This window comes from Piliocolobus tephrosceles, chromosome 6 (genome assembly GCF_002776525.5).
Source record: "Piliocolobus tephrosceles isolate RC106 chromosome 6, ASM277652v3, whole genome shotgun sequence".
Classification (NCBI taxonomy): Eukaryota; Metazoa; Chordata; class Mammalia; order Primates; family Cercopithecidae; genus Piliocolobus; species Piliocolobus tephrosceles.
Window position 1 is genome coordinate 123912645 of NC_045439.1, and position 22829 is coordinate 123935473.

At 36.7% G+C, this 22829-nt stretch overlaps 1 long non-coding RNA gene and 5 gene segments (V, D, J or C); 1 reads left to right on the forward strand and 5 right to left on the reverse strand.

The window, feature by feature from the left end:
* The window catches only part of LOC111554733, a 32979-nt gene extending 21222 nt beyond the window's left edge, over positions 1-11757 (forward strand). The window contains exons 3-4 of the long non-coding RNA XR_002735327.2: positions 10531-10618; positions 11126-11757. This is a non-coding gene — a long non-coding RNA (uncharacterized LOC111554733). The remainder of the gene's footprint in view (positions 1-10530; positions 10619-11125) is intronic.
* Positions 1-22829, reverse strand: part of LOC111554712 — a 729812-nt gene that overhangs the window by 174065 nt on the left and 532918 nt on the right.
* The window catches only part of LOC111554720, a 687176-nt gene that overhangs the window by 147763 nt on the left and 516584 nt on the right, over positions 1-22829 (reverse strand).
* LOC111554726 overlaps positions 1-22829 on the reverse strand; it is a 522394-nt gene that overhangs the window by 146440 nt on the left and 353125 nt on the right.
* The window catches only part of LOC111554718, a 654935-nt gene that overhangs the window by 142797 nt on the left and 489309 nt on the right, over positions 1-22829 (reverse strand).
* Positions 1-22829, reverse strand: part of LOC111554715 — a 367088-nt gene that overhangs the window by 90189 nt on the left and 254070 nt on the right. Inside the window, 1 exon segment of the C gene segment in view lies at positions 21428-21433. Within this exon segment, the coding sequence occupies positions 21428-21433 (6 nt within the window).

A 22829-nucleotide genomic window follows, 5' to 3' on the forward strand; every position in this document is an offset into this window, starting at 1 on the left:
TCTCTCTGATGATCCTGCATCAGGAGAATGAGTTGACTGGGCACCACTGGGAACTGTGGACAGCTCCAGGCTGAACTAGAGAAGGGGCATGTCAAAGGTCACTTATTTGCGGCTTGACCCTTTAGAGGCCAGATGTAAGAATCAGTTTCTCACAGGTCCCATGCTAACACTTTTCATATTTATTTCCATCTGAGACTCACTTAGGCTAGGCAAATATCCCATGGGTGTCTGTCTCTCTAGTGCTTTCTTGCTCATGTAAAATAAGCTCATTGGAATGAATAAAGAGAATGGTATTACTTTTTTCTCAAACACTAATAAGCACTTTCACTTTGTCATAGTGTAAATATTAAAGTTATAAGAGACAGCCCAGGGACCAAGTAATTTTTTTTAAAGACTCAAGTGCTTGCATAGTTTCTGAAAGTCTACACTGAGGAACTATATCCTCATTCGGCACTGAGACTCGTTAGTTCCCTAAAACCAAAGTCTCCAGGTGCCTCCAGGGGCCAACCAAGATGGAGCTCCTTATAGACCCATGCAATGTCCAAACTGGAAAACTTACAAATCTTTCAGTCCACCCATCATTTTATGCATGGCAAACTGAGATCCAGAGAATTCTCAGATCTCATAATTAGCTATGAAGGGTTATGATTAAAATGCAAATTTGGGCCCTCCAATTCGGTCCTCTTTTCACTCTCCTTCTTGCTGGGGAAAGAACAGTGATTCCTTGATTGGCAGAGCAGAAAATATCTTCAGTTTTTAGGATGACTTTATCCCCCTAAAGAGCATCTTTGTCACGTCTTCTCCTTGTCCATTTTTAGAGACTCTACAGTGTTTAGCTACTGGTAGATTTGTCCTAGTGGATCTGGTGCAAATCTTATAGAAATATCTACAATTATTCCATGTTATTCTGAAATTATTGATATAGCGTTTCTTCTGTTTTGTTGGTCATTTTTAAGGGAGAAGGAACCTAAGATTAATTGCTATGGCTACATGTCATGCTCACCTTTAAACTCACCTCATTTTAATCCTCATGACCTATTATAGTAGGAATGTTTGGTGTAAATAGGCATTCAGGATTACTGAATTCACTTGAATTTTTTGAGGACAGTGGCCAAATACAATTCTGTGGTCAATTTAGGCTGCTCCTACTATTCCCCGATGTTAGGCATTTTCTTCCACTAGGTTCTCTGGAAGGATGTAGAAACAGGCATTATTGTCTTTTGAATAAAAATGGTTCGCCAAACAGATTATGTTTGTAGTTTGTGCTGTTGAACAGAAGTAATAAAGAACTCTACTTGAAGTCTGAAACAAATTCAGAAAAAAATTAAAGGCAGTTTTATTTTACATAGTAGGGAGTAGATTTTGGGAACTCTTTGTTCCTGGGGTAAAGCATATGAATGTGTGTTCTAGAGAGATTTAGACAAATTTACTTATGTTAGACAAATGACTTTAAGGGAACCTAAGAATGTTTTCAGGGCACATAACCTTGTATTTAAACGATACTTTTATTAGATCATTTTTTCTCATTATAGAAATATGTTGTCATTGAAGAAGAAATTGTGGTTTATATATAATTATAAAAAGAAGATGAAAAAGGAAATAATCTATGATCTCACTACCCAGAGACAATAACTATCTCATTTTGGTATATTTCCTTTTAGTCTTTGGTCTTAAGTATATTTTCTGTCATTGTTGAGGCCATATTGTACATTCAATTTTCTGTTAACTTTATTCCACTTATATTAGAGTAAGATATTTTCCCCCAGGTAATTTAAAACTCTTGAAAATCTAAGTTTTTAATGGTGGCATAGTATTCTACTGGGTAGAATAATTGCTTAATTTGCTTAACCTTTTCTCTAGTGTTGGATAGTTAGGTTATTTCAAATTATATGAAAGTATGAAAAATATTTAATGAACATTTTGCTTATAAAAAATCTGCTCAGAAGATCCTTTTAATGATAGATTTCCAATATTTGGGTCAAGAGGATGACTATTTTAAAAGCTTCTGATACCTAATGCCAAATAATCTACTGTTACACTGTATCAGTTTGCAATCATAGCAGTAATAAATATAATTGCTCTTAATGTGCCCGATTTCATCAGCATTGAATTGTGATTGTTTAAACATAGTTGTTAACTTGATATGAATTATAGCTGTCTTCATTGCATTTTAAAATTTTCAGTGTGTTTTCTTCAAATATTCATTAGTAATTTATACATAATTTTTGTATCTGAATTTTGCTTATATATCCATCAGGCTAGTGTTGTCCTTATCCCTTTATATACACTTTTAATATATTAAGCATATTAACTTTTTACTATTATACAGCTCATGTACCTTCGTAATTTTTTTTTTACTAATTTGATATTGATTTTTAAATTCAAACATTTTTAGATATTCAGGAATCTTTTAACTTTATGTACTCAAACTTACATATACTATATATTCTTGAAATTTTGTTTACTGCCTTTACCCTTAGAAATTGACTTTTTATCCTGCTGCAGAGGAAGAGGACAACATTTAGATATGAAAGGAATAGCTGGTGGAAAAACTTGGTTTGGGGCTTGGATTGGAATTGATTGTATTAGTTGCTTTGATCTCTAGGTGTCTCCTCCCCATTACCATGCTTTAGGAACCCCTTTTGTACAACAAAGAGAACCATTTATCTCAGAGTGATAAGGCTCCCACAGGACTGAGAAGGTAGAGAATCTGTAGGCTGATAGTGACAGACAGTGAATGTTTTTCTAATTAAATTGATGCATGAAGGGAAGAGACAAAATGCCTCCCACTTCCACAAGAAAAAGAACCTAAGTTCCAACTTGACTCTAGCATTGTGTGTCTAAGAAAGTCATAATTCCCAGGAGGACAGTGTCAGCACTATACAGAGGAGAGAGTTGTTAAAACTGAATGCAGGTAAAATCCAATTAACACAGGGGCAATTTTTATTGAGAGGTTGGGATTCTTCACGGTGTTTTTTTAGATTTAAAGAAAAATGTACAACCCCCTCTCTTGAGTCATTTAACTTTCTATGTTCTCAGCAAGCAAATTTCTTATCAGTAATTTGACCTTTAAAGTGTCATAATAATAAGGAGGAGAAGGGAGAGACTAGAAGAGCAAATACTTGGCATTTGAGGTTAAGCCTGAATCTCATCTCAATTTAGATAGCAGAAGCTTATCCCTGATGGGCTGATCCCCTCTGGGTTTACTAGGAACATTCACCTTCTTGATCATATAGGCGAGGACCAATTACTCAACCAAGATACTGCCATGAGGAGATTCCTCTAGCTATCAGCAAAGCCTCCTACCACCCCAAAGCCATTTGGAAAACAAGTGTTTCTTTCTTTCTTTTTTTTTAAGTGAAGGCAAAAAATATTAATGGATTGGGGAAAGACCAAGTAGAATCCACTAATCACAATGTAACTAATAAATGGTGTAGTCAGGAAAGGAATAGATATTAATGCCACCTTGCAAACCTTTAAAAGGAGAGTTGTAGCCAGGAAAACAAAATACAAAATAAAATATCTGCTCAGATTTTTGCAAAACAACTAATGTTATCAGGTTTTCACCTCAACTCATCCCTTGAGCAAACACGTTTCTGTCAATGATGGAAAGTTATGGAGAGAACATACCAATGACCTGTGTACTCAAGTGTCAGGGGGAGAAGAGGCTAGATGGCAGGGATGTGTGTGTGCACACTTGCATGTGGATATACACACTTCTACAAGGGCATTTGTAAAATACTATTTTGGTTAAGATTGTGGACTCTGAGCCAGATATCTGAATTCAAAGTTTGATTGTAACCCTTAAGGGCTTGGTGAATTTGGGCAATGTACCCAGTTCCTCTGAGGCTTGGTTTCATCATCTGTGAAACGGGAAAAATATTATTAACATTATAAGGTTAATGATAAGTTTGCATGATACAATGTATGACACATGACAAAGTGCTTAGAAAAATGCCAGTCACGAATCCCCTTTATTAGGTGGACTTTGTTATTTGCATAGGTATGTGCATGCAAATATATGAGGGTGGAGAAGAAAACCTAAAAAACAATTAAAGTTTAATTATGCAAGTAATATACTAATACATCCTTATTATAAAAACAAAAGCATTGCAATTAAAACCAAAATCTCCACTGACTATCCTCCCATCTCACAATATAATTCCCTCTTCCAGAGATACTAGTAACAGGGAATTCATCCATATACTTACAGTCCTTTTGCTGTGCAATATTCAGGATTTATACTGTACAAGGTTTTTTATCAACGTAAATAGCATAATACTCTATATATTCTGCAACTTGTGTTTTCAATCAATAATGCATTTTGGCGATCTTCTCCTGCCATTATATACAGATTCATGTCATTATTTTTAATATATGGAATATAGACTTATTATATAATATGTGATATCACTTTTTACTATATGATTGTTATTTCCAACTTTTCATGGTCCCTGAATTGCTGCTTGTCTATGCTTTCTTTTACAATAAGAGTAATGCCAAGACTGGAACATAGTAATTGCTAGGTCATAGAATATATTTCTTTCCAATATGAATATTTACTAACATATACTTTTATGCTGTGATAGGAAAGCTATCTCACCTATTTTCTCGCCACCAGGGTAAAATCTTATATTAATTTCCTTGTATTGTGTATTGTACTCAAGGTAGATAATTTTGTTAATTATCTTCTAACATTAACGTTTATTCTTTTACAAATTTCATTTCATCATAAAATTAGTATGTGCTTATTACATTGAAAATTTGGAAAAAGAAAAGAGTGGAAGGAAAACAATCACCGTATTCCTATGAGCTGAGATATTCAATACTCAAAAAATGACATATTTTCCTAGGAAATTTAAAAAAACCTACAATTTGGTAACAACTAATGTTAAAGATCAGGTTACTAGTATGCTGTTTTGATATTAACAAGGTAATAAATTATGATTTAAAGATACCAATATTTTATGTTATTTGAACTGTTGGAAGAATTCAGGAATCAAAAAACTCAAGTATTTTTTATATTAGTTACAAAGTTAGTATTCCACATTTATTAACTTTTTGTCCTTTTTTGAATAGTATTCTTTTTATAGAGACAAAAAGTTATCATTACTTTTTTTTTTTTTTTTTTTTTTTTTGAGACGGAGTCTCGCTCTGTCGCCCAGGCAGGAGTGCAGTGGCCAGATCTCAGCTCACTGCAAGCTCCGCCTCCCAGGTTCACGCCATTCTCCTGCCTCAGCCTCCCGAGTAGCTGGGACTACAGGCGCCCACTACCTCGTCCGGCTAGTTTTTAGTATTGTTTAGTAGAGACGGAGTTTCACCTTGTTAGCCAGGATGGTCTTGATCTCCTGACCTCGCAATTCCGCCCATCTCGGCCTCCCAAAGTGCTGGGATTACAGGCTTGAGCCGCCGTGCCCGGCCTATCATTACTTTTAAAATGCTTCTGAGACCTGTGTGGAAATTATAATAGTAACAAGAATTATTTAAAAATTGAATTTAAAAGTTAGTTGTGATATTTATTACACTCAGAATATGTGCATCTCTAGAATTTTCATGGGTCTTCATAATTTTATGGAGTTAAAAATGTGTTTTCAATCGAATGGTAGTCTAAAACATGTAGTTGGCAACATAAATTATGTGAAATTTAAGTAATGTCATATAAAAATTAATAGCCCGTGTATTCTGAGAAAAATGGGTAATTTTGTGATTCTCACCAAACTTAAATGAGATTTGCATAATTTCCGTTGGTGAACAAGCTAAAGGAATGGTAGATTGTTTTTACTCCTGCCACATGGTGGAGCTACTTCAGCTTTAATGGAAAGAACCAGCCATTGTTAGTATGGTATGTTCTACCTGTTGCTTTATGAGAATTTCTATAAGAGATCTTGGTTATTTTATGCTATTATGTTTAATAACCACTTAAATAATTTCAAATTGTTTTATTTCTTTTTATATTAGCATTCATTAGGAGTTGGTACCAAAGCTCATGCTGGAAAATGTGCATTCAGATACATAACTTTTAAGCAGATGTTGGCTATAATTCACTCCCACAGAAAAAGCCAAACTACTCCCTTGATGTGTTTTACCACTAATTTAGAAAGGAGCAGTTGCTAAATATTGTAGATAATGCTAAGAAAATAAAGAGCAGCATCAAAACAGAAATGTGCTACAAAGTTGTAGGTATTTGGGCTCTGTGAACCAGTTCCCCATGGAAAGATAAGCCTTAAATTATGCAAAATTATAAGGAATACATACCTCTCATAAAACACAACTGACTCATGTTGAGGCTTATCTGAACAATTGTAAGCAAATACTGTCACAAGATTTTGATGCCCTGCTTTGCTAATACTAATAGTTACTTTAATACTAAGTGAAGGTCTAATCATGTCAGGTAATTTGAATATAAAACGTCATTGGAAAATGGAATCATAACAAGTTAGTTGCTGTAAGCATGGAGAACTCAATGAATGATCGCTAAATTCTCCATTCACATGGCTGTACTGTGTAGAGCTCATCTTTCGTACAAATCACTGAGCTACAGTTGATTAGCAATAGGTATGAAAGTAATTGTGTAGTAAAGAATGCTTCATTAAAAGTTAAAAACATTTCTTTCAGTATTGTACTATTGGTGCATAGTAAATTGATTGGCCCATCAAGTGAATTAATTAACAATTCAATATGAATTTGTTTCAAACAAAGGAAAACAAGGATGAAAATTATGTACAAAATGAGAAGAATCAAGTTAATAAGCAAAACCCAACACAACATATGTATCTTTCATCTATTAAACTCAAAACTGGTGACTTAAACATGAACTGGATAAAGAAAATGTGGTACATATATGCCATGAAATACTATGCAGCCATAAAAGTCACATGCTTTGCAGCTACATGGATGGAGCTGGAAGTTCGTATCCTAAGTGAATTAATGCTGGAACGGAAAACCTTAATGCTGCATGTTATCACTTATAAGTGGGAGTTAAACATTGAGTACACATGGACACAAAGAAGGGAACAATAGACACCAGGGCCCAGTTGAGGGTAGAAGGTAGGAGGAGAGTGAAGATTGGAAAACTACCTATTGGGTGCTATGCTTATTGCCTGGGTGACAAAATAATCTGTATCTTGTCAAACCCCCATGACATATACTTTACCCATTCGACAAACCTGCACATGTACCACCTAAACCTAATATAAAAGTTGGAAAGAAAAAACCCTGGTGATTTAGTTTTAGCCAAATATTATTATTACATTAAATTAAAATTATTTATTGAAGTGTAGAGGTTTTGCAGCTTTGTGAATGTTTAATTTATATTTTTAAATTGTTGGTATAAGAGCAATAAGCACATAGCCTTTATAAACCATATTGCATTTCTACATGTTTAAATAGTATTATGTTAAAACTAATTTAGTTTACCCTAGGGCCTATGGAACTTACTTGTCCTTTAAGGAGCTGTGTCTGACTCAAGTATGCTATTGGTTCTGGGAGCTTTGAGTTCCTTTTGCAGATAGCTTTTCTCTTGTGGTCTGCCTGGAAGAGTCCCTGGAAGGGACTGTGACTGAAGTCCGCATCATAGAATTTATGCTGTTATTTTTGATAATCACTTAAAATAATTTCAAATTGTTTATTTTTATATTGGCATTCATTCAGAGTCGGTGCCAAAAAGTGCATAATGAAAGATGTGCACCAAATACATAAATTTTAAATACTTGTTAGCTATAATTCTGTGTTCAGGAGGCAGATACTTGAGGAGCAGCACTGTGTAGCTATTGCACAGAAGCAGGTAGCTGAGACTTTGAGCAGGGGAATTATGGTGAGCAAAGAGCAAAGGTAAGCCTCTTTACTAAGCTGGGTTATGAATCTTCTACTTCGTTTCTCTCTCTCTTTCATCAGACAAGGTCCTGTCTGAAAGACCAGCACCATTTGTATAAAACAGATCAGAATGAAGTTCTCTACATTTTAGAATTCAGAGGTTCTGAGGCCTTGGCTCAGTCTCCTCTTGGTATTCACCCTCATTCAGGGAGACAGTCTAATATAGAAATTGGGCCTTTTGTTCATCATCTCCTATACAGTTCTTTTTATCTCCAAAAGGACTCCTCGTAGATCTAGATTGATATCCTCATATTTGAGAGGAAAGTTCCTGTGTGCCCCTCTGTCCCTCTCCAAGCATCTTGCAAATCCTAGGTCAGCTGCAGCCACAAAGATCACCAGTGAACCCCTGGAGCATCTGTACTTTTCTTTCTGCCTACATTTGCTATCTTCTGAGATTTAGAAGTTGTGCTGGATTATGCTAGTCAAGTTGCTTAAGCAGACAACTGCATTTCTCAGAATCCCCTTTCATGTATCGCTCTGTATTAGCATTGGCTAAGAGATGAAACGGGAAAAGATTTAGAACACAGAAGCAATAACTGTTACTCTTAGAAAGTCACTGTGGTCAGATACAGTGATGGACAGAGGCAGAGATGCTTGGTAGGTCCCATATAGTCCTTGCTTTCCTTCACTCTGCATCCAGTGAATCTTTCTGACTCTTGGCTCTGCTGAACAACAGTGACTGCAGACCCATCACCGACTACTTGGCTATGGACCCACAGAAGTGGTTGCTACAGGGAGGTACTCACTTTCCATACACTTCTCCATGAACTTCCCTTCACAGTCCCACTTTGGTGGTTGAAAGTGTTTAACTTCTTAGATTTTCCCTCAGGCCCCAACCTGTCTGGTCCATCTGTGCTACTGCATAAGATAGACAGGTTAATGACCCTTTTTCTGATCCTCTGACTCCTTCCTCCAGACCTTTCCTTCTCTAGCTTCTCCCACATTTGTAAGGTCTGATTCCACAACGAATCCACTATTCCTATATTCTGTATCATTCACAGTGGTTCTGCTTCCCTGGCTGACTCTTAACTGATACAACTATTGGTCGTGGAAGTGAATCCAGAGATAGAATTTTAAGGATGGGAATTTGGTATTGATTCTCTGATTTGATGACGCATTAGTGACTATACTGCCAATGGTAAATGGGACACAGGAGTCCCTGATATCAAGTGCTTATAAAAGACAAGGTGTTAGATTACCGGGTAGCTGCTGCCATAGACCAATGTAGTAGAAATAAGGAGTATAATGACTGGAGTTTGCGGGTTGCTTCAAAGTGTCACAGAGAACATGGAGAAAAAGAAATAAACTCAGGTTATTGAATATTCAGTTAAAGATGCAGGCAAGGAACTGAAAAGTCTTTGTGACTACTCTGAAAGAAACTCTTATCTCTCATAGCTGCAAGATCTGATATTTCAAAAAACCAAGCCCAAAGACTAATCCTGTAGCTAGCTTAGATTACAACATCAATTCAATTCACGGTCTTACAGTTAAAATTACGGCTTTGATTGGGATAGAGTTGAGGCCCTGAAAATTGAGATGGCAACATGTGGGCAGATTCTTTGGAAGCTGAGAATGTTGAAAGCCCTGTCTCCTTTTCCAGCAGAAGCAGCCTTTCCCTCTGAGGAGTTTAGTACTCCCTTGATTGAAAAGCCCGTAAGGACTTACTCTGTGGAAAAATGCTGAGACCCCTCAAGACTCACCCCCAACATCTTTCATTGTTTGTATCACTATAGCTAGACTCAACTCCTAGCAGGCCTTGACAGGGCAGGAACAAAATGATGAGGTACCATGCCTGCCACAAAGACTGCAGGATTTTTCTAATTTATATTTACATTCCAAAAGTGTAGACTGTAATTTTTCCTTCTTTCCTTCCCCGAAAATACCTAAAGCTATTTGCCAAGGTCATAGTGCATTTGGGAAGGGTAAATAACCAGACTTTCGGGGGATTTCTGGACATTGGCTCTGAAATGATACCAGTCCTTAGAGACACAATATGCCACTATTTCCTATTTACCAGAGTATGGGTTTATTGAAGCTAAAGGATTAATGGTATTTTGGGCTCAGATCCATCTCACATTGCATCCAGTTAGCTCTGAACTTACCCCGTGGTTATTTCCCAAGTTCTAGAATGCTTAACTGAAGGAGGCACACTCAGGAAAGGCAGAATAACTATATTGATTATCGGATCTGAGGAGTGAGGACAAGCAGAAGGCTTTAGAACTGCCTTTGTATTCCAAACTAGTAAATTCACAGCAGCACTGCATTCTGTAGAGACTTGTAGAGATTAGCACCTCTATAAAAGATTTAAAAGATGCAGGGCTGGTGATTTTCACCACACCTCCATTCAACTCAACTATTTGGCCTGTGTAGAAGACAGATGGATCTTGAAGAATGACAAAGGATTATTGTAAACTTAATCAGGTGGTGAGTACAATCACAGCTGCTGTTCCAGATGTGGTTTCATTGCTATAGTAAATCAATATATGTGACATCTAATATGTGAATACTGATATGGGAAGTCATTTTTTCCTCTGTATACATGTTAGTAGAGACTATCAGAAGCATTTTTCTTGCATCTGGAAGGGCTAGCAATGAACCCTCCTTGTTTCACCTCAGGGTTATATCAACTCTCCAATCCTGGCCTATTCTATTCCACAGGAAATTGATTGCCTCTTCATTTCACAACACATCACATGGATCCTCTACACTGGTGGACCGGGAAATCACAACTACTTTAGACACCTTGGTAAGACACACAGAGGCAAGAGGTTGTGAAATAAATCCCAGAAAAATTTAGAAGTTTCCTTCAGGAAATTTGTTGGGGTTTCATGGTCTGGGGAAAGTTGAGATATCTCTTTCAAGGTGAAGGTCAATTGCTACATCTGGTCTCTCCTACCATAAAGAAAGAGTCCCGATTCCTGGTGTGCCTCATTGGATTTTGGAGGCAACATATCTTATATAGTCTAAACCTATTTGCTGAGTGAGTAATCTGAAAGGTTTCCCGTTTTGAAGAAGGCCTGGAGAAAGACAAGCCTTTGTGAGAGGGTGGCAAGCTTCCCTGCCACTTGGATCATACGACACATCTGATTCAGTGGTGCTTAAAGTGCCTATCGAGCTTTTGGCAGGCCTCTTAGGTAAATTCCAGAGCAGACTTTTAGAATCTGGGAGCAAAGCCATGCCATACTCTGCAGATAACTATTTATTTTTCTTTCTTTTTCTTTTTTCTTTCTTTTTTTTTTTTTTTGAGAAACAGTTCTTGGCTCTTTGCTGGGTCCTGGTATTTGACCATGGACCATTAAGTTATCGTGTGACCAGAAATGCCCCCTATGAAGTGAATATTGCTTAACCACCACCACGTTCTATTGGTTATAATCAAGTCACAGAGCCAGTCCAGATCAAGGGGAAGGAATTATGCAAAATTCCGAATACTGAGAGACGTAGTTCATTGGAAGACCACCTTTGGAAACCAGCAGCTATCACAGTTGCCTTGGATATTTTCTGAACAGAGAGATTCTTACATTAATAACTGTTCTCTTTGCCAATAAATATTTATGAAGAACCCACAGTATGTGCAGAACCTGAACATAAGCAGAAGAAACAGGGAAAGCATTGCACCTTCCTCAAAGTTTGTGCATTCTACCATGAAATATTCACATTAACACTGAAGCTAAGAGTAGGCTGGAAATCCCAGAAGTGAGAATTAATGTACTGGTACTGATGGTCAATGTGTGTATTATAGCTCTCTGTGGTGAAATAAATAGATTGATAATGGGCTTCTGTATATAGTTGTATCAACAATAAAATGATGGAATGCTTTCTAGCTCAAGATTTTTACAACCCAATGATCTTTAATCTGGTAACTCATTCCTCATAAGACTCATTCCTCATAAGACCTACTTACCTCAAAGAATTGTTTATGAGGACACATTAAAATAAGTATCAGAAAGGACCTTGTAAACTATAAACAATGATACAAATGTAAGAGACAGTTATTGCGTTTTCAAAAAGAACTCATAATAGGCGTGATGTAAATATTTGTTGAATAAATGAATGAGAAAATAAAATACATTCTTGAGACAAATTTAATATATGGTTACCTGAACTACTGTTGTTTTTCAAATTATTATATTATTATTCAGCCCCATTATACTTGCCAAATCTTGGTGTTTGTGTCTTAATCCCTTCTTATGTCCCATATTCATGGCTTGGGAAGAAAAATAAGCAGATGAAAGGAAAATTAAAGTCAGAGAGACAGTGTCATATTTAGGTGATAAATAACATCATTTACTTATTTATAGATGTATCAGATCTTTATTCATTTGTTAAATAATTCAGACAAAGTCCTGAGCTTTTTGGCTTTTTGGTTACATGGATACATTCTTTAGGGTGATTTCTGAGATTTTTGTGCACCTGTTCTCCTCCGAGTCTCCAGAGTCCATTATATCATTTTTATGCCTTTGTATCCTCATAGCTTAAATCCCACTTGTATAGATGAGAACATACAATATTTGGTTTTCCATTCCTGAGTTAATTCACTTAGAATAATAGTCTCCAACTTCATCCAGGTTGCTGTGAATGCCATTATTTCGTTCTTTTTTATGGCTGAGTAGTATTCCATGCTATATGTGTGTATACATTTTCTTTATCCACTCACTGGTTGATGGGCTTTTAGGCTGGTCCCATATTTTTGCAATTGTGAATTGTGCTGCTATAAAAATGTGTGTGCAAGTGTATTTTTTGTATAATGACTGCTTTTCCTCTGGATAGATACCAGAGGAGTGGCCTTGCTGGATCAAATGGTAGATCTACTTTTAGTTCTTTGAGGAATATCCACACTGTTTTCCATAGTAGTTTCCATTCCCACCAACAGCGTAAAATTGTTCCCTTTTACCACATCCATGCCAAAATCTTTGATTTTTTTTTTTTATGGCCATTCTTGTAGGAGGAGTAAGGTGGTATCACATTGTGGTTTTGATTTGCATTTCTCTGATAATTGCTTACATTGAGCATTTTTTTTCATATGTTCGTTGGCCATTTGTATATCTTCTTTTGAGAATTGTTCATTCATGTCCTTAGCCCACTTTTGGTTGAGATTATTTGTTTTTTCTTGCTGATTTGTTTGAGTTCCCTGTAGATTTTGGATATTAGTCCTTTGTCAGATGCATAGTTTGTAAACATTTTCTCCCACTCTGTGGGTTGTCTGTTTACTCTGCTGATTATTTATTTTGCTGTGCAGAAGTTTTTAGTTTAATTAGGTCCCAGTTGATGCTTATATTCTGGTGGATAGACAGACAAGAAACACACAGACAAATATATAACATACTGTTTGCTAATGGTGGATGCCATGAAAAAAATAAGACAAGGTAAAAGGTAAGAGGAATGGGTTGGGCAGGCCCTATACACACACACACACACACACACACATACATATACATATATTTTAATTTATTTATTTTTAAATTATACTTTAAGTTCTTGGATACATGTGCAGAACATGCAGGTTTGTTACATAGGTATAGATGTGCCATGGTGGTTTGCTGCACCCATCAACCCGTCACCTACATTAGTTATTTCTCCTAATGCTACCCCTCCCCTAGCCCACCCACCCCTGGACAGGCCCTGGTGTGTGGCCTGGATGTTCCCCTTCCTGTGTCCATGTGTTCTCCTTGTTCGACTCCCACTTATGAGTGAGAATATGCAGTGTTTGGTTTTCTGTTTTTGTGATAGTTTGCTGAGAATGATGTTTTCCAGCTTCATCCATGTCCCTGCAAAGGATATGAACTCATCCTTTTTTATGGCTGTATAGTATTCCATGGTGTATATGTGCTAAATTTCCTTTATCCAGTCTATCATTGATGTACATTTGGGTTGGTTCCAAGTCTTTGCTATTGTGAATAGTGCCACAATAAACATATGCGTGCATGTGTCTTTATAGTAGAATGATTTATAATCCTTTGGGTGTATACCCAGTAATGGAATTGCGCAGCCAAATGGTATTTCTAGTTCTAGATCCTTGAGGAATCACCACACTGTCTTCCACAATGGTTGAACTAATTTACACTCCCACCAACAGTGTAAAAGTGTTCCTATTTCTCCACATCCTCTCCAACATATGTTGTTTCCTGACTTTTTAATAATTGCCATCCTAACTTGTGGGAGATGATATCTCTTTGTGGCTTTGATTTGCATTTCTCTAATGACCAGTGATGAGGAGCTTTTTTACATATGTTTGTTGGCCTCATAAATGTCTTATTTTGAAAAGTGTCCGTTCATATCCTTCATCCACTTTTTGATGGGGTTGTTTGTTTTTTTCTTGTGAATTTGTTTAAGTTATTTGTAGATTCTGGATATTAGCCCTTTGTCAGATAGATAGATTGCAAAAATTTTCTCCATTCTGTAGGTTGCCTATTCACTCTGATGATAGTTTCTTTTGCTGTGCAGAAGCTCTTTAGCTTAATTAGATCCCATTTGTCAATTTTGGTTTTTGTTGCCATTGCTTTTGGTGTTTTAGTCATGAAGTCTTTGCCCATGCCTATGTCCTGAATGGTATTGCCTAGGTTTTCTTCTAGGGTTTTATGGTTTTAGGTTGTACGTTTAAGTCTTTAATCCATCTTGAGTTAATTTTTGTATAAATTGTAAGGAAGCGGTCCCGTTTCAGTTTTCTGCATATGGCTAGCCAGTTTTCCCAATACCGTTTATTAAATAGGGAATCCTTTCCTCATTGCTTGTTTTTGTCAGGTTTGTCAAAGATGGTTGTAGATGTGTAGTGTTATTTCTGAAGCCTCTCTTCTGTTCCAGTAGTCGATATATCTGTTTTTGTACCAGTATCATGCTGTTTTGGTAATTTTGGCCTTTTAGTGCAGTTTGAAGTCAGGTAGCGTGATTCCTCCAGCTTTGCTTTTTTTGCTTAGGATTGTCTTGGCTATATGGGCTCTTTTTTGGTTCCATATGAAATTTAAAATAGTTTTTTCTAATTCTGTGAAGAAAGTCAATGGTAGCTTGATGGGCATAGCATTGAATCTATAAATTACTTTGGGCAGTATGGTCATTTTTATGATATTGATTCTTCCTAGCCATGAGCATGGAATGTTTTTCCATTTGTTTGTGTCCTCTCTAATTTCCTTGAGCAGCGGTTTGTAGTTCACCTTGAAGAGGTCCTTCACATCCCTTGTAAGTTGTATTCCTAGGTATTTTATTCTCTTTATAGCAGTTGTGAATGGGAGTTCACTTATGATTTGGCTCTCTGTTTGTCTATTATTGGTGTATACGAATACTTGTGGTTTTTGCACATTGATTTTGTATCCTGAGACTTTGCTGAAGTTGCTTATCAGCTTAAGGAGTTTTTGAGCTGAGACGATGGGGTTTCATAAATATACAGTCATGTCATCTGCAAGCAGAGACAATTTGACTTACTCTTTTCCTGTTTGAATACCCTTTATTTCTTTCTCTTGCCTGATTGAGAACTTCCAATACTGTGTTGAATAGGAGTAGTGAGAGAGGGCATCCTTTTCTTGCCAGGCACTATATTATATAGGATTGAAGGAAAGACCTGTCTGATGAGGTGACATTTGAGCAGTGACATTGAGCACTGACTGGTTTGTTGTAGGGAACCATCTGGAGTAAGGCCATTCAAGAACAAAGACCCAGAGGTGAAGCCTGGTTGGTATTCAAGGAACATCTAGACTATTCTAGGGTAAGAGTGACCACAATAGAGTGGAAAAGATAAAGAAAGATAGGAAATATTCAGTAAACTTGAACGTTTTCGTCTGTCACGTTCCATGTGATGCTGAGGATACCAAGGTGAATGAGATACAATCTCTGTCCTTAGGGAATAGAGTATCATACAGAAAGTTGGTATTATAATATAATGGGAAAATTGCTATGTTGGAGGTATGTACAAAGTTCAACTGGAGCCAGAGAGGAGACAGCCTAATTTGCCTGGAAGATCAAGGAAGGTATCAGAGAGGAATGTCTAGGAACCATGAAGAGGAGTTGGTGATGAGGTTGGACACTTCAAGCACAGGGAAGGACACATGCAAGAATGAAAGGAAGAGAGGTGATAACCTGTGACATTTCCAGAGTTTCGTAGTTTGGTATTTCTAGAGTGTCAGTGCTGGTGAGAAGTGTTCCAGGAGATGAGTTTGGATCGGTAGCTAAGGGCAGATCTTATGTGGGCTTGTGTACTGTCAAGCCTGAAGAATTTTGATAAGTGAAGTAAAGTAACTAAATTTCCTTTTTACAAAGTAATGAGGCAACTGGTTAAATGGTGGCATCATTAACAAAGACAAGAATTACAGAGGTAGAAGAGTCTGGAGGAGGGGAGGTGAAGAGATGATGGATTTTAGGCAAACAGTTTAGGTTGCCCAGTGGCCATCTGACCAAAAGACAGTTGGATGTAGAGATGTAGAGCAAATTCAAAGTTAAAGGCATAGCCATTAGTATATAGGTGTTAGTTGCAATTATGGTGTGGGCAGAGAAATAGACTAAGGTTAGAGCCAGAAAAATAGCAACATTTAAAGCAGAAGGGGAGGAGAGTTAATACAAATCACCATAGTATCACTGACCACATTGTGGTCTAATATTCTGTTCATGAGCCTAACTTCCAAAATGGACTGTGAACCCCTTGAAGGAAATAATTATAGCTCGTCTTTTTTTGTGTTTACTTTCCTAGCAACCACCCCAATGCTTTGCACATGAGACACTTAATATATATGTGTTTAAATGAATAAATAATTAGGACTCTATGACTTGACATTGCTGCTTAGTACTTCTGTTAGTGTGACATTTCACAGCAGTAGTTCGTTGTGTATTTGTACTTTTATTACTTTTTAAATTACACAAGGAACACATATTTATTCAAGAAAAATTAGAAAAAAGAAAAGCTAAAAATTACGCGTTACTACTAGGAAAAGCTATTGTTAACATTCTCATGTCTATCCTTTTAAACAGCTGCTATCAGTAGAAATACAATATGAATCACATATAAAATTTAACGATGTTTAGTGACTACATTAAAAGAAACCATAAAGAAATACATAAAATTATTTTCACTTAACCCAATATACCTAAAATATTATCATTTCAATATACAGTCAGCCTAAGTACCATAGTAAGATTCTGTCTCTACAAAATATGGAGACCCTGATGGCTGTCCATGCGACCTCCATGGTCCCTCTGTACCTAGATAGGCAAGACTTACTGGCTTGGTGGTGCCTGAGTAGGGGAAATGTTCTCACTCTCAAAATACTGACAGGGTTGAGATGCCCTGGTTCATGGATCAGCATGAAAGTGGGGTGTGCCTCTCTCCACAGGGCTGGTCTGGGAAGGGAGTGGCCTGTCTGCCAGCATGACCTCTATCTGAGGGAACCCCACAGCCCAGAACACCTAACAAAGGAAACTTGGGCATGACCCCAGTGATTGGAGGGGGCTCCTCCAAGACCCACGAGTGAACCTGGTCAGGGTGTCATCTCTCTGCCTGACCCCATCACAGAGCACTATTGAGAACATGGTGAAATACAAAAGAGTTGCATGGCTAAATAAAAGCTTGTCTGTTGGTCATCACTCCTAAACACCATCTACTGGGTCACAGTTCAAATTACAACTGGCAAAACATTTTGCCAGTGTACAGTGCCTGTGAAACCTAAGACAAGAATTCAGCTACAAATGAAGATCCTGTACAGAGCCTTGGCCCTCTGAAAGCACACAAAGTGAAGCCAACAGACTATACTCAACTTAAAGAAACACTAGCCCTCTCAGATGAGAAAGAATCAGCATAAGAACTCTGGCAATTCAAAAAGTCAGGGTGTCTCCTACCTCCAAATGAGCACACTAGCCCCCAGCATTGGTTCTTAACCAGACTGAAGTGACTGAAGTGATAGGTGTAGAATTTAGAACCTGGATGGTGAGAAGCTCATTGAAATCCAGGAAAAATTTGAAATGCAATCCAAGAAATCCAAAGAATCTGGTAAAATGATCTAAGAGCTGAAAGACAAAATAGCCATTTTAAGAAAGAACTAACCTGAAAAATTTACTATAAGAATTTTCAAATACAATCAGAAGCATTAACAGCAGAATAGACCAAAGTGAGTAGAGAATCTCAGAGTTTGAAGACCAGTTCTTTAAATCAACTCAGTCAGAAAAAATAAAGAAAAAAGAATGTTAAAAAAAGAACAAAACCTCTGAGAGCTATGTAAAGAGATCAAGTCTACAATTTATTGGCATTCCTGAGAGAGAAAGAGAGAGAGAGTAAGCAACTTGGAAAACATATTTGAGGATATAATCTTGAAAATTTCCCCAATATTGTTAGAGAGGTTGACATACAAATTCAAGAAATACAGAGAACCCAGCAAAATACTATACAAGATGATCATCCCCAAGGCACATGGTCATCAGATTCACCAAGGTCAATGCAAAAGAAAAAATATTATAGACAACTAGAGAGAAAGGTCGGGTCACTTATAACAGGAACCCCACTACCCTATCAGCAGACGTTTCAGCAGAAAGTTTACAAGCCAAAAGAAATTGGGGGCCTGTTTTCAGCATCCTCAAAGCAAATAAATTCCAACCAAGAATTTCAAATCTCACCAAACTAAGCTTCATAACTGAAGGAGAAATAAAATCCTTATCACAGAAGCAAACTCTAAGGGAATTTGTTACCATCAGACCAACCTTATGAGAAGTCCTTAAGAGAGTGCTAAACATGGAAATGAGAGATCAATACCTGCTGTGACAAAAACATACTAAGAACATAGCTCAGACAATATAAAGGAATTACACAATCAGGTTTACAAAACAACCAATTATCAACCCAGTGACAGGATTAAAATCTCACATATCAATACTAATTCAGTATGTAAAATGGTCTAAATGTCCCACTTAATAGACACAGAGTGACAAGCTAGATAAAAACACAATACTCAATTTTCTGATGTCTTCAAGAGACCAAGCTCGTGTGTAACTACACTCACATGCTCAAAGAGAAGGGATGGAAAAAAATCTACCACACAAATGGAGAACAGAGAAGAGCAGGAATCACTATTCTTATATCAGATAAAACAGAGTTTAAACCAAAAACAATCAGGAAAGACAAGAGCATTACATAATGATAAAAGGTTCAATTAAACAAGAATACTTAACTATCCTAAATATTTTATACACACACACACACACACACACACACACACACACACACACACACACACACTCAACATTGGAGCACCCAAATTCATAAAACAAGTTCTTCTTGATCTATGAAAAGATTCAGACAGCTACACACTAATAGTGGGGCATTTTAACACCCTACTGACACCACTAGACGGATCATCAAGGCAGAAAACTGATAAAGAAATTCTGTATTTAAACGTGACACTCAACCAACTGGACCTAATAGACATCTACAGAATGCTCCACCTAACAACCGCAGAATAGACATTCTTCTCATCCACACAGGTAAATATTCTAAGATCAACCACATGCTTGGTTGCAAAGCAAGTCTCAATAAATTTCAAAAAAATCAAAATCATACCAAGCACACTCTTAGATTACAGTGCAATAAAAATAAAAATAAATACCAAGAACATCTCTTAAAATTACACATAAACATGAAAATCAAACAACTTTTTCCTGAACAACTCTTGGGTGAAAAATGAAATTAAGACAGAAATTTTAAAAACTCTTTGAAATTAGTGAAAATAAGAGATACAACTTACCAAAATCTTTGGGATGCAGCTAAAGCTGTGTTAAGAGGAAAGTTTCTAGTGCTAAACGTCTTCACCAAGAAGTTAGAAATATCCCAAATTTACAATCTAACATTGCATCTAGAGGAACTGGAAAAATAAGAACAAACCAACAGTAAACCTAGCAGAAGCATAGAAATAAATAAAATCAGTGAAGAACATAAAGCAATTGAGACATACAATCTATACAAAAGATCAATGAAACTGAGAGTTGATTTTTTGAAAGAATAAACAAGATTGATACACTTCTAGGTAGATTAAGAAATTTAAAAAAGGGTGAAGATCCAAATAAGTGCAATCAGAAATGACAAAGATGACATTACCACTGATCCCACAGAAATACAAAAGATCTTTAGAGACTATTACAAACACCTCTATGCCCACAAATTAGAAAATTTAGAGGAAATTGATACATTCCTGGAAACACACAAACTCCCAAGATTGAACCAGGAAGAAAGTGAAAGCCTGAACAGACCAATAACAAGTACCAAAATTGAATTAGTAAAAAAAAAAACACACCACCACCAACAAAAAGCCCTTGATTAAATGGATTCACAGCTGAATTCTACTGACATGTAATGAACTGGTACCAATCCTACTGAAGTTATTCCAAAAAACCGAGGAGGAACGGCTCCTCCTTAACTTGTTCTATGAAGGTAGCATTATTTCGATACCAAAATCTGGCAGACATAACAAAAAAAGGAAACTTCAGGCCAATATCCCTGATGAAAATAGACACAAACATCCTGAACAAAATACTAGCAAATCCCTGGCTGGGTGCGGTGGCTCACACTTGTAATCCCAGCACTTTGGGAGGCTGAGGTGGAAGAATTGCTTGAACCCAGGAGGCAGAGGTTGTAGTGAGCCAAGATCACATCACTGTACTCCATAAGGCAGGAAAATCTCTTGAACCCAGGAGGTTGAAGTTGAAGTGAGATGAGATTGTACCACTGCACTCTAGCCTGGCCAACAGAGTGAGACTCCATCTAAAAAATAAATACTGTTAATAGCAGACTGAATCCAGCATGACATAAAAAAGTTAATTCACCATGATCAAGTAGGCTTTATTGATGGGCTGCAAGGTTGGTTCAACATACATAAATAAAAAATGTGACTCACCGCATAAACAGAATTAAAAACAAGAACCATATGATTATCTCAGTTGATGCAGAAAAAGCTTTTGATAAAATCCAGCATCGCTTCATGATAAAAATTGTCAAAAAACTAAGCATTGAAGGTACATTCCTCAAAATAACAAGAGCCATCTATGACAAACCTACAGCCAGCAATATACTCAATGTTTAAAAGCTTGAACCATTCCCTTCAAGAACTGGAACAAAATAAGGATGTCTACTCTTGCCACTTCTATTCAACATTTAGTACTGAATGTCTTAGCCAGAACAATCAGGCCAGAGAAAGAAATAAAAGGCATCGAAATAGGAAAAAAGTCTTAAACAAACCAGCAAGCAAAACCCAAACAATCCAATTAAGAAATGGGCAAAAGACATGAACAGACACCTCTTAGAAGAAGACATACAAGTAGTCAACAAACATGTGAAAAAATGCTCATCATCACCAATCATAAGAGAAATGCAAATCAAAACCACAATGAGATACCATCTCACACCAGTCAGAATGACTATTATTAAAAAGTCAAAAAATAACAAATGCTGGTAAGGCTGCATAGAAAATGGAATGCTTATACACTGTTGGTGGGAGTGCAAGTTAGTTCAGCCACTATGGAAAGCAGTTTGGAGATCTCTGCTTGGATAATTTATAACAGAACTACCATTTGACCCAACAGTCCCATTCCTAGGTACATACCCCAAGGAAAGGAAACCATTATACCCAAAAGAGACATGCACTCATATGCTTATTGCAGCACTATTTACAATAGCTAAGACATGGAATCAACCTTGGAGCCCATCAATGGTACACTGGATAGAAAAAAGTGGTACATATACACCATGGAATACTACACATTCATTAAAAAGAAACAGATCAGTAACATGGATGCAGCTGGAGGTTATTATCCTAAGTGAATTAATGCAGGAATGGAAAACCAAATACCACATATTCTCACCTACAAGCGAGAGCTACACGTTGAGTACATATGGACATAAAGTGGGAATAATAGACATTGGTGACTCCTAGAGGGTGGGGTGGGGCATGGGGTGACAATTTGCTCATTGGGTACTATGCTCACTACTTGGGTGATGGGATTATTCATAACCCAATCCTCAGCACCATGCAATACACCAATGTAACAAACCTGAACATGTACCCTCTGGATCCAAAATAAACATTGAAAGAAAATCCAAAGTGTAAAACATGTGGGGAAAGAATTTTATGAGATTAAAGTTAACATTTTTCTATGACTGTGTAATGTCAGAGATATATTATATCCAGCGTTCTCCTTGTATAAATAAGAAATTCATTAACTATTGTATAGTCACATTTAAGTAATTCAATTCATTCACCTAATTTTCAATATATATAACTACTTTAACTTGCCTTTTTTCCATTTACTAATTTTTATTTTGTAAAATGTATCTAGCAATAATATTTTATGTCTTTAGTTTGTAATTGTGAAAGGCCTAGTTGGGAGAGAAGGGGATTGCTTTGCTGTTGACATATGAATAGTAAATGATAATAGGTAAAACTTCTATTGTTAAATAGACATAAACACTTAGTTTCTTAGAAGTTTATCATCACATTTTCTATTATATTAATTGCCTTTTCTGCAAGTGATAAAACTGTTGATCTTTCTTATGCATTTACAAAGTCAGAGAAACATTTTGCTATCAAATATTTTCTTTTTAAGAATAGTTTGTAATACTCTTTTTTAAGAGCCTTGTCCTTAATTATTTATTAGCCTCTGTCTTTTTCAAGTAAGTCTCATGTTTTTCATTCCCCAAAGTGTAAATGCCTTGAAAATTACAATTTTTTCAGTCTTTAGGCACCAGCTAACTGATTTAATATTTTATGAATTGAGTAAATAACTTGTTTTTGAGTAAACCTAGAAATAAAAAATAAATAAAAATGGAAACATTAGGTGTGGCAGTGCGCACTTGTAGTCCCAGCAACTTGGGAGGCTGAGGTGGAAGGATTGCTTGAGCTTGGGAGGTTGAGGCTGCAGTGAGCTGTGATCGTACTATTTCACTTTAGCCTGGACAACAGAGTGAGACCCTGTCTCAAAACACAACATTAATGATACTGTTT